Below are 12,945 nucleotides of genomic sequence, written 5' to 3'. Positions count from 1 at the left end.
GTACCGAGAAAAACACCAATTAAAAGGAACGGTTTAACTCACTCGTGCATCTTAGCCGACGTCTTACCTCTCCGTATGAATGCATTACAATCCTGCTTCAACTTGGTATCCGTACCATTTTAAGTTTTGGTTGAACAAAATAGGGCACTGCTTCCGCAGATGTACATCATAAAGTTAAGAAAAACTTACCAGTAGTTGTATTTAAACAATCCGTCTGTGACAATACACATATACTCCTTTGTTATATCACGAAGAATGCTTCATTTTCATGAATTTCATGAGTACAATTCCGAGAGCTTTTCAGAGGATATCTGGAAGCACACTATATGCTTGCATGCCAGTCCCATTTGAGACAGTGCATATACCTGGAACATCACAGAAAATGTTCCGGAGCCTTTTGTATCTGTATGCGGACTGACAAGAACATCGGCGTCAAGTTTACATGAAACGGCACCAAGAGTGGCGCGCCGGCGACCCCCTGCCGATGAATGTAGCCACGAGACCCTTGGATGATCTGATCATCCGTCATCAAAACTCGGTGATTATGTGATGGATTAATCTGCACCCTGAACTTGGGGGAAAAGGCCAAAAGGATCATGATTGTACAGCCATATAAAGGTCTGGCCTACAGACTCATGCTAAGTGAGATACTGTTGTGCCGATGGCCACATCATTAACCCCACCCCCTGGATCCTAGGTTTTGGAGAGTTCTACAAGATTGAGGCAGGCATGAACGGCTATAGCCACTCTTCCTTCACATGAATTCCTATTGAAAGTAAAATACCAAAAAAGTGGCACTGTTTTTCTACACAACGGGTGATGGATACTCGAAGTTACAAAACGTTAAGGAAACATGATATTTTAGAGATAAATTTGTCAAACTATATTGTGTTTGATATGCACCGCATTGCGTGCTTAGTACACTGTATACTTCTACCATACTTAATTGGACCACCTGAATTGAGTACGAATCTGTATAGGCCTAAACCTCTTTCACCTGCCGATGTACACTTTTGAAAAGAATTTTGGGTACAGCCACGTTTCGGAAGTTACTCATCATACAATTGCAGTAGTGAACTTCACCCAAACGAGAGGGCGGTGATTTCAAAGAATGCAAGCGTCGGCTTTACATCCTAAAAAGGCAACGTAATTATGGAATATATCTCCTCATTAAGTGAAGTGACATGGAATAAATTTAAAGACGAAATTCCACTCAGTTTCAGTCAATTGCTTTGGTTGAACGGTTATCATGCAGCGAAATATAAGAATACCCTTTTTTGCAAAGTATCTTTGTCATTCGTCATGGTTGCCTGCCTAATAGTTCACCGAACGCAAACAAAGTAATGAAGATTAAACAAAAGCTCTAGCATATCCGCTTGGGTAAAAAAAATGACGATCACATTACAACGTAGTAATTATGTGTGATTAGCATGTTCGGCGCAGTATATGGACAGTGGGCATCTCGAGCTATAGGATCATGCCGTTATGGTGAAATATCATATCACGATGACGTCGTAACAACTTTTTTTTCCAATCCGCATCTATACACTCTCCCGTACTCGCACCATTTCTCGTGATTCCTACAAAGAAAGCATGAACAAACGCAAACTTATAGTAAGATAAATATAAATGTGTTGCAAAATAGTGCAACATTGTTACCTGACACCTGTTGAATGGGGCTGTCAATCTCAGAGTGATGGTCGGTGGCATTGGTGTGATCAATACATGTTTCCAGGGGCATTTCTCTGCAGATATTAAGTCAATAAACTTCGGTCTGCGGCGGCTGACCTAGTGCCATCTAGCCCCATCGTATCCATTCATTACTCAAGTGGCAACCCATTCAGACTTCCTAATGGGTAAAAAAGGCCGTAAGAACTTCTGGCAAACATGCGGTAAATCCAAAATGAATTGTGGCTCTTTTGATTTAAGTCTCCAGAAAAAAAAGTTAGGTTTGAAGGTTTCTTCGAAATCCTTTTTGTTTAAAAGAGTTTGAACAAAAAATGTATAGGACAGTGACATGTTAAAGGTCAAGAAAATGGTATTTTGGAAGAAAACAAAATTAGGGGTTTTTTTTTTTACCATTAACAGTCTCATTGTAGCTGCGCTCCCTTACGGTGTGCATAAGAGCTACGGGCTAATTAACTGTACATTAGCTAATGACATGATTAAAGTCCTTGAAACGCTTGTGAAAGTAATGATGTTCGACGAACATGTATATGGTACAAATATTGGCTTACTTGAAATTTTCCCAAAGCAAATGCTTTTCATACACAGGTAGATAAAAAGTGAACCGTGCCTCGTTTTTTGTGCCCAAGAAACACGATTTTTTTTCTATTGTGGCCGGAACGCAGAATGTGTGGTTGCTTAGGTGACCAATGAGAGAGAGCACGTTTTTGACACCTGGTGACAATGACATTGAATGAAACTCAGTGGATTTTTCCCCGTTATTTTGCAACCAATAACTATACTGACGTTTTACAACCGTGTATACAAAGAAGTTGAATATTTATCGAATGATAAGAATCTTGGCAGAGTCGTTAGATGCAAGTGTTACCATCCCATCACTAGTTTCATGGAAACGCGCTTTGTATTCGGGGATCAGCGTTATAATACCTGAACAATAAAGAGGTCAGCATATTACTATCAGGCGTAATTATGTTTTGCAAGAAATGACACCGGTCATTTCAGGCGACGTTGGATATATAGAAAATAATAGAAATTGTTTAGATAAGGCTGCAATGCAATGGTTAATCTCATATTTTCATTTTTATTTTGTAAATGAATGTGGATCGAACAAACATCAAAATTACACTCCGAACCCATTTAAACAACAATGCTGACCAATTTAAAATAGTGCATCCGTTTTAAAACCGTGGTCTACACTATCACAAAGGCATTGGTTGTCATGGTTACCCGGGAGCATTGTTCTCACCAATAAGGATAATCATTTTAGTGTGACTTTTTTCGTAATTATAAAATACTGATGATAATGAATAACGGAGGCAATTATATTTAACTGTGATAATTTAATAACCGAAGTGTAACATCTCTCTTGGAAAATATAGGGATCCTTCATCACCGCAGATTGAAATCAGATACTGAGGAAATAATGCGAACTTGGTGTTTGTTCCAAGAATGAGGCCTGAGAAAGGACCCCCAAAGAGTAAATTAGGTAATTTTTAAAATAATTATATGACAATTATATGACAATAAGTATATGGATAATACAAAAAAAGAAGATAATAATGCGATATTACTTAGTCAACATTGTGAAACACGGAGGCGATACGAGAGGTCGAACGCTCAGATATGGCTTGCAAAGTATGACTTAGAAACTGGAAAAACACAAACATTTAACTTGGCACTATTACGAAGAGAGACAAAACAAAACAAATGATGCAGCTGAGCAGAAAACAAAGAAAGACAAGGACCAATAGAACAGATTAAATTCTAGATAAACAGTTTTATGCGGATGCCTCATCATAAAAAATCTTCAAAGGGCTCGTATTTTTATAGTGACCCAATATTACGTTGGAAATAATTATTTCATATCATGCTTCCTACTGGGGAAAAATATGCAGGTTTCAGGATGTTATAAAAAAAAACTAGGACAGCGCAATTCGGTCGCCAATGGCGACCATTAAAAATTAAACTAAATGGGAGCACTTCAGATGTGATGATTCTCATGTTTGATGAAATATGCATGGTTTTACATGCATGAAAGTGACTATTAATTATGATGTATAATAGCCTAGGTTGTTTGTGTTCATTTTTAATCATCTAGGGCCTTAAAATGAAATCTCTCATAATCCGAAATGCCAATTTGGATGGTATACTTTTATGAAGCTGTGAATTTACAATATCTAGTGGAAAGCAGCCATTTTTAGGCTGTATAAACCTGCCCTACCGAACCCCCCCCCCCCCAAAAAAAGAAATAACAAACAATCCGACCAAAGTTGAGTTTAAAAGAGTATGTTATTATTTGATAATGGCGTTCAGAGTTGGCTTTGGGTGTAAGTTTCTGGTCCTGTCTTTTCCCATTTGACCTTATGACCACGTAGTCACGTGGTACGGCCGTGGAAACCTTTACTGAACTCTGTTGTGATTTTCACAAATTTTCGTAATATTCTTAAAACTGTATTCTGGTCGGAATAACCGGTATTTGAACCAGGATGTTCTATTGTCATGGTATAGAAACGAATTCTTGGTAGCTCCTTGGCCTTGTCCAAGCTATTCAAATAAGACCGGGGGCTGCCTTGCACAATGTACATCTCTTTATTTTGGTTCCTGTGCCAAGTTGATAAAAACTGTTGCTATGGTAACTGCAGTATCCTCAACCTGGCATCACAATGAGCAATTATACGCTACAATGACAGCAATCGATCTATTGCTTGCGTCGTTCATTGGCATCGCCTTGCAGAAAACCTACTTGTTTAAAAGCCTCTACGGTCATTATGACCCAAACAAAAATGGTGACGTTGGCATGGTGATCTACATATTTTATCGAGAGGCAATGTTGAGAATTACATGTATACTCTAGAATGTCATGTTCTGAATATTGTACATTGTATTCAAATTTGAAGAATGAAGACTCAACTCTCAGAGGATTTCATTACAATTTATACTCTTCAAAGCTTAATGATGTAGTATAAGGATAACATTGAAACACGTCGTGAAACCGAAGCTTGACGTCGTGTACACTGATGTTATTTAAATGTCCTTCAGCTTTCGAGTAAATTAATTGCAAATTCAGATTTTCTTTGGTTATCTTAGGAGCTCAAGTACCAGAGCCATATGATTATGCAGTTTCCATACTTCAGAAACCTTTGCTTATTTATTCAATGGGATAGTCATTAGAGTTTTCTCGTGTACCATTCGGGCCTATAATTGCTTTGTACCGATAATGTAAGCATTGCAAGCATTAAAATCCACAATGTAAAATACCTTTGGTTACAGAAGGAACAAATTGAGTCTTTTTTGCGAAGAAAACGAAAATGTGGTTATCCTATAGGCCTACACATCCACTGAAGTTCGTGTGGTGCACTTATTCATAACTGTTCCATGCAGTTAATCACATAAAAACGCGTGAATGTTTTCTGTACAAGTGATGATAAAAACCACCAAATGCACTTTAGTCATTTTGTGTTCCACTTTTTCTTGTCCCGCCCTGCACGAGTTTTCCCTCTGTCAACGGTACACATCCAGCTCTTGTGCCCCGGTCGATAACAGTTGTGGCATATTAGCGGGGCTTCGAATTTACATCGGCTGGCAGAATGGTTCTTTTCTCCGCAGTATTGGCAGGAGCTTGCCCCACTGACAGACCCGGAGTGTGGTCTGCGTCCGTTGTGACTGCCATGGCGGGGCCCATCGATCTTTCTCTCGATATGAGTTCTCTTCTTCAGACGGGACTTCTTGTTCTTGGTTTTGTCACCGGCACGCATGATGTTCGGCACGGCAACTTGGAAGTTCCTCAGGAGGCGTAGCGTACCGGCCTGCGTGAGATGTAGCCCGCCCTTGTCCAGGAGAGACGGGTCGATTGAGTCATCCTTCATCTTGAAGTTGTTGTCGTTGTCCACGATGCTGCACCCGTGTTCCCGGGCGAGCTCCTTGATGGCCAGGTTGAAGGTATCCACCCTGGCCTGGTTCTCCGGGGAGTCTTTCCTTGGACAGACGGTCGATATGACCGGTGCGGTGCCCGGTGCCAGCTCGCCGATGACTCCAAGTAAACTGCGGTATGCCTCGACAGCGCGCTCCGGTCCGCTGGTCTCCTTGCAGTCATTGCTCCCGATGTGCAGAATGATCGTCTTGAAGGCTTTCAAATCAATTCCTTTAGAACTGATTTCGTGCCTGACATCTCCCACACTGGCTGTGGGCATCATTTTCACGGTGACACTGCACAGCCCACGTTCGCTGACATCTCTTATCACAGAGTCTCCGATAATTAAGACTTCCGAGGCACTGTCGTTAGCAACAGTTGCTTGCATTGTAACCTCGGAATTGCTCATCATCCTTCACAAACGCTTCGTGCAAGTATATGCCTTGCCGACACTCGTGATGTATATTATATGAGAATGTTCGTTGACTCTGTTTGAACCTCATACCTGTCATGCATCCGACCTGTGTTTGTTTGTCCTTTCACGCCCACTTCACCCTTGATCAATTATTGGCCATGAGACATGGCATTGTCGTGTTTTCTTCCTGTTTACTATTTCTTCATCGCTCGCGCAGTATCGATTCCCCGATGCATGCTGGAAGGGCATGGAAAACTCTCTACACTCTGGTATGAGCACTTGCCTCTGCGCCACATTCGAACGAAGCTGCAACTTAAAACCAAATAGCTTTCTTGTCGTTACTTATGTCGCTTACTGAGCTAGTAGGTAAATAATCCATTTCTACTGCAGCTGCTCACTCAAGCAAGGACAGCCGTGTAAATTTAAAAGCCCATTTACATGATTGAGGAATCATTCGATGATGCGTTGCTATGGTGATGTATCTCGTGCCGATGTAGGATTACACAGCAAATTGAATATGCGCCAAACATCCCCTTGTCTGGCAGGAGAAGCACGACCCTTTATATTGTTTGGCTTGATTTAAAACGGAAATTGCATTTCAAAGTCCAACTCACTACCAGACATAACGTCCTTTTTTTACTTATTGTATTGGCGTACCAGAAAAAGTCTGGAAACATATTTTGATGAGCGCTTGGTGGCGCTATCACAAGAACAATCAAGGTATACTTTTCTAACCTTGTTAGTTTTCTCATTATTTTAATTGAAGTGCACAAGCTTCCTCAGTTCGTTGGCGATGTAGGGAAGACGGGACCTTCTGTCTAAGTAGGCGCATGCGTGCATAATCTTGAATTTATTTAATAGAAGAATCACGGCAGTGACAACGGCTTCACGTGACCACGTATCATCCAATCAGTGCTCCGAAATGGCTGTATAGCTACACGATAGAGCTATTAATGTATCCTGCCTTAATGGTGATATTTCAAGAGAAAACGTCGGTATAAAGGCAAGGACCTGTTGCTTATAATTGAGAAATCCATATATTTCATTGACGGTCATTCCACTCTCTAGCGTTACTCTCAACCTTGGTTAAATCCATATCAATTTCAGAGCCATGACGGGAAGGTTGAGATTGCTATATTGATTTAGCGTTTGCGACGCTGTATGGCCGTATATAGAGTGGATTATACCGAAACTAATGCCTTAACGGGCAAACTGACCAATTGATAAGAAAACAAAAATGAACTTAAGATTCAGAAATGATTTATGAGATTATATAGGTTGTTCGCTATCTTACATTTCTTGTAGAATAGATGCTGATTTTGATATCAACATTCCCTTGTTAAAGGAAAAATACATCAAAGCCATTTTTCCCCCCAACAGTCATCATTTGAAGGATTTCATTCAAGAGCACCATCGATTTTGATTCGTTCGTGTAATCACTTCGAAGAATCTTTAGTCAAGGGAATCTTCGATTTCTACTGGCCCTATACTTCAAGTGTCATATCGGTGAAGAACATTTTAGCTTGTTTTATTGCGCCACGCTAGTCCAGTGAAAGTTTCGATACGTCCTCACATGCGACTGTATTGGTATAGAGTCGGTAGTTACTTCAGGATGTCTCCTACCTCGGACATTTTTCTGTTGTGTTTTATAACCGGTAAGTCAAATAAAACATACTTGCAAACTCTTGAGGTATGTTATAACGAATTCTAACCACAATATCAAAATTAAAGAATTAATGACTACAAATTAATTACATGCACTTTTAAAGTTAATTCTTAATGTTATTTGTACATGACGTGACATTATTGTGACTGGTCTTTTACTTTTATTCTCGGTTGTATTCATGCAGTGGTTTCATTGCAAGCAGTCGCGGGATGCGTCTGTTATGTTGGCCAGCAATCAAACCAACGCAAATTAACCAGTTCATGGGTAGTTCTCAGCCGCGATCCCTGCGGCTGCAGCGGCTTTGTTCCTGGGGGCTTCAATGCCAAACGCTCCCGGCCGGTCTGGAGACATTACCCGCAAGCACATACTCGTACTCCCGGGCCAATCTTCACTACGGGAGAGACCGATGACAGCGTGAAAGTGAAGTTGAGACTAGGGTGCCCAGACGCCATCGCCCCGAACACAGAAGAGGCACCGACCGCTGCTGGTATCGGAACGACTCCAGATATCGATGAGAATAGCAATACCGAACCAATCCCGAATGATGCGACAAAGACTATTTCGCAAGGTGTGACCGAGTCGACTCTGAATATTATGACGAAGTCTATTCCAAATATTACTACCGAGTTGACTCCAAATATTGCGACGAAGTCTATTCCAAATATTGCCACAGAGTCGACTCCGAATATTTTGACGAAGTCTGTTCCAAATATTGCCACCGAGTCGACTCCGAATATTGTGACGAAGTCTATTCCAAATATTGCCACAGAGTCGACTCCGAATATTTTGACGAAGTCTGTTCCAAATATTGCCACCGAGTCGACTCCGAATATTGTGACGAAGTCTATTCCAAATATTGCCACCGAGTCGACTCCGAATATTGTGACGAAGTCTGTTCCAAATATTGCCACCGAGTCGACTCCGAATATTGGGACGAAGTCTATTCCAAATATTGCCACCGAGTCGACTCCGAATATTGGGACGAAGTCTGTTCCAAATGTTGCTACCGAGTCGACTCCGAATCTTGCGACTAAGTTTATTCCGAACAGTGCGACGGAGTTTGACCTGAAACTTGCGACGGAGATATTTCCAAACCTCTCTGCAACCGAGCCAAATATTGTGACGAAGTCTGTTCCAAATGTCAGCGCCACCGAGTCGACTCCGAATCTTGCGACAAAGTCTATTCCGAATATTGCGACTGAAGAGTCTGATCCGAGAATGGCCACTTCTGCAAGCAAAGCTACAAATGAGCCACCTTTTGATCCAGGTAAGCTTTAGGGCTTCTTCCTAAGATTTTTGCAATTAATAAGGTTAACACGATTAAAACAGTCTAAACCTCGGCTCAATTAATAATTTTATAATTAAAGAGAAAAGTGCAAACCCAATTAAACTTGGCTCGTGTGCGAAAACCAATTGGGCTGATAGTAAGCATTAAATTGTGTGTTCACTCTTGGCAAACACTTTTAGTACTACCAGTAATTTCGATTAAAATATTCTCACCAACATTTAAACAATGTAAACATCATGATTCTAGCTCCGTCAGACCTTGCTTAATTAGCACGAAAAACTGTCAACCTTTCTTTCTTTTCTTTCTTTTTCAATTTCTCCACAAACTACAGAGGCCCCTTGTGAATCGTGGGTATATCACACAACGCTTAACACCTACACATACGTGTTTCCCTTCGCTGCCTTCGATCCCGATCAGGAGTTTTTCGTCAAGTTTGGTGTCCGTACCGGCACCACGGCCCTGCTGGCCCTGACTGTGACCGATAAAAACCCGCAAGGGCTTGAGGAGGAGTTGTATGAAATCGGTAGGTTTCATCAATCGTTAAGCATGAACAAATTATTGCCTCAATGTTGTTCATTTGTGTTGATTATAATAAATAGATAGATAAGGAACGTTATTTTGTAAGATCTCAAAGCCCAAAAATTATCATACAATCCCCTGAATTTTTGATTCGTTTATATCAGTATCCGTACACTTCCCGTGGCGTTTTAACTTAAAAAAATGCGTTACTTTATGGGCCACTTATTATGAAAATTATTACTAGTGGCTGTGTCTTCAAAATGATAGCTTTGTTGTTCAAAATAATTATTACCATTACACGTATGCGTTTTTTTTTCGTAAAAGGTTTCATTTTGTTTCGTCCACCAAGCCGTTAAATACTATAGTCCAAATAATCCCCGGTTTTTTTAAATCGATTTTCTGATATCCTTTTTCGAGTGCAGTGATCGACTACGAGTTCTCAGGCACCAGCGGCATCCGCCGGTGCAAAGACTGCGAGAGCCTGGTCTCCGCGACCGATGCCAAAGACCGACTGGATGAGGACGCGTACAAGTACTACTGGCTGCGCTACCGGGGCGGCTTGGTGCAGGTGGGCCGTCGAGGAGAGACGGAGTCCTTCATGACTTGGCAGGATGATGCTCCGCTCAGCGTGCGGTACTTGGGTCTGGCATCCAACGGATGGGACAGCGGATGGAAAATGTGTGAGGGGATGGTCGGCACAAAGTGACGGGCTTCATCACACGCAGCAGAGTTTAATCCATATGCGTCTATGTTGTAGAATTCAACCACGAAGTTGAAGAGTGACCCTTTTTTTAGGCAGAGCGGAGGTTTGGTGCGGTACCGTAGTGTATCATGTGTATTGTGTGCCTTAGTCCGTTTTGAAAAACATCGCATCAAAGCTGTTGAGGGTTTTAATGTTTCTTGCCTTACATTTGTTGGGACGTGGAAAATAGCCTCCATGACTGCCGCAAATAAAGCACTCAGACATTTGCCGAAACTTTGCATATATTATTTACTTCATTTTATTTTATGATGTGATAAACTCAGTTAAATCCAAAAGCAGTTGAGTCAGTTTGAAGATGATTCAGTCAAAGACAAGCTGTCTAGTGCCACTATTTCCAGCCAGTTTCAGATTTGGACAGTTTCATAAAAATGTTTCTTGTAGGGCCTACTAGGTATACATTTCGGTTTTGACAAATCCTAGCAAAGTAGGCATTAGATATGCATAGTCGTACAGACGGACTGTCTAAATACGAGTGCAATTCTCACACATCAATTCAAAACCGTGATGTAGCTTAAGTTGGCCTATACATATAATAATAACAATTTAAATGTCATTATTTTTGTCATTGAGTTAGTTCGGTCATCATTATTACGACAATAGGAAGGAACTTCTACATTTGGTTTTTAAGTCTGTATTATTAAATAGGCTTATTAAATGAAACAAATAAAATTGTTCAAATATTTCACTGTTTACCTTACCTAATATAGTCACCGTTGTATTTTTGTAGCCTAAATTCTATGCGCCATTAAATAAAACTGAACTAAACACGACCATTGTTGTCCTGCACCAACCCTCAACAGAGGGCGCAGTCAAACATGTTGTCTGAACAATAATAGAGGGACCGGAAGCCAGTCTAATCAAACCACGTGCAATAGTGGAGGAATGAAATTTATCGTCAGTGACTTTGAGTTTGTCAAGTGCTCGAACTAACGAACGGCCAATTTCCACTGCGCCATTTTGTTGGAAATTTAGCGGTAGATTTGGACAGAAGATTTTTCAACGTGTTTTAACGAGACTGGATGTATTCCCCCATTACTTCGTCTCAACAGCCATAAAGGTATGAGCCTTGCGATACCATTGATTGTAATTTCTAGTTTTAGTCAGCCTTATTTGTTTCGTTCTTTTTCACGTTGTAAAAAAGAAAAGAAAATTAGGCAGCTCGCCCGTAAAAAGACACGTCAATAGAGGGCGCTGTGGCGTGACCGTAGCGCATTTTATTTTATCTTGATAAAAACCTTGCAAAGGACCTTGACGAATATTGGATTTTCATTCATAAAAATTATCTGGAGGTTTTTCCATATCCGGACATCACACATTCGCCACCAAACTTCCAAAATTTCACCTCACTTTCTTTGGGTCTTCATCTTTCATGGAAAACAAAACCATCGAGTAGCTGAGTAGGTACCGTATACTTCTGGAATCAGAAGGCTTCTCTCCGTCAGCCTTCTGGCATGCTCTTTTTTCGGGGGTCAGCACTCTCTAATGGCTTTTGGAAATGCTCTTAGATAGACGAAAAACATTTGTCTGAAATTCCACTTTCTGAAACACAAATCCACCCAAAAAGTTGAACTGGTTATCTATAACTCTGAAATGTTTTAGAACGATTGACATTTGGATCATGGGAAAAAAATTTTGGGGTGGAAAATCTGAGTTTTTACTCACCAGCCTCGCGTCTCCGATCTGACGAATGCACGGTTATGTTCAAGTGTGTGTTTACGTACGTTGTGCGTGCGCTGATCTTCGCGTGACCTTGGCAGGTCAACTCTACATTCGGCTCGACCATTTGGGATGGGGGGGGGATTGTATGCTTTGCATCGTGCAACAGTGCATATGTACATCATTTTGGCGCGCTGAATACGCTGCGCTGTGTCATTTTAAGTTGTCAGTTTTGGTGGACTTTGATGGATTCAGGATCTCAACAGTTTAACTCTTGTGCAATGTTTGTGGTCAAGTAAATACTGCTGGCACTAGCCCTGCGAAGTCTGTCTCATACTGTACAAACATGTACATGTACACACATGTACGGGTCCTACTAAAGCGCGTCAACAAGCGTCAACAAGCCTCAACGGTCGTCAACGAACATTAAAAACAGCTTTATATGGTAGAAAAAGCAATAAAGAACATCTTCTGCATATCAATTAAAGTTAAAATTATTTTAAAACTTGGTTTTTTGAACGCGAAATGTATGACGAATTTGTCGGTAAAAGTTGGCCGCCATCTTGTTTATGTGTAGCTAGCCGTACTACGCATGCGTGAAGTATACAGAGCCATACTACGCATGCGCGAAGTCTACAGAGCCATCCAAACACCGTTTGACGACCGTTGAGGCTTGTTGACGCTTGTTGACGCTTGTTGACGCGCTTTAGTAGGACCGCACATGTACTGGGTGAATGGGAGCTACATGTGACTGGGGCTATAGGCCTCAGCATATAAACAATGGATTATGTAAACAACATATCCAGGCAATGCGAATTTAATTGGTCAATTCGAAAGCAGTGCTTTGTAATACAACAACAACCGGCCCCATATCATGTAACATGATACAGAGCGCGTGACACGTTTTCTTTTAATCCATTGTCTATGTGACGCGCAACGGGTGAATGACCGAAGACTCGATATAGAAAGCGCCCGCTGATTGGTCAAAATCTAGGAGGTTGAGAGGCGGGGTCTTGCCTAATTAATCAGCAAATCTGTTCAC

The 12,945-nt window shown here is 41.1% G+C and overlaps 1 protein-coding gene and 1 long non-coding RNA gene across 2 annotated transcripts in view; both read left to right on the top strand.

Moving 5' to 3' along the window:
- Nucleotides 1-7,362: 7,362 nt before the first annotated feature.
- Nucleotides 7,363-10,998, top strand: LOC119727543. The gene is made up of 4 exons (XM_038199454.1): nt 7,363-7,666; nt 7,862-8,944; nt 9,297-9,488; nt 9,907-10,998. Exons 1-4 carry the CDS (start codon nt 7,585-7,587, stop codon nt 10,188-10,190), a joined length of 1,641 nt encoding a protein of 546 aa, XP_038055382.1. The 5' UTR covers nt 7,363-7,584; the 3' UTR covers nt 10,191-10,998.
- A 135-nt stretch (nt 10,999-11,133) lies between these two features.
- Nucleotides 11,134-12,945, top strand: part of LOC119727544 — a 29,614-nt gene continuing 27,802 nt past the window's right edge. The window contains exon 1 of the long non-coding RNA XR_005270983.1: nt 11,134-11,304. This is a non-coding gene — a long non-coding RNA (uncharacterized LOC119727544). The remainder of the gene's footprint in view (nt 11,305-12,945) is intronic.

This window comes from Patiria miniata, unplaced genomic scaffold (assembly GCF_015706575.1).
Source record: "Patiria miniata isolate m_02_andy unplaced genomic scaffold, ASM1570657v1 HiC_scaffold_20, whole genome shotgun sequence".
NCBI classification, from domain to species: Eukaryota; Metazoa; Echinodermata; class Asteroidea; order Valvatida; family Asterinidae; genus Patiria; species Patiria miniata.
This window is presented reverse-complemented; position numbering and strand designations above follow the sequence as displayed.

Bases quoted from the DNA above. Each gene is read 5' to 3' on its own strand.
- LOC119727543 (XM_038199454.1), top strand. From the start codon at position 7,585: ATGCGACTGTATTGGTATAGAGTCGGTAGTTACTTCAGGATGTCTCCT. The intron at 7,667-7,861 runs GTAAGTCAAATA...GTATTCATGCAG, and splicing joins TCTGTTGTGTTTTATAACCG to TGGTTTCATTGCAAGCAGTC. The intron at 9,489-9,906 runs GTAGGTTTCATC...TTTCGAGTGCAG, and splicing joins GGAGGAGTTGTATGAAATCG to TGATCGACTACGAGTTCTCA.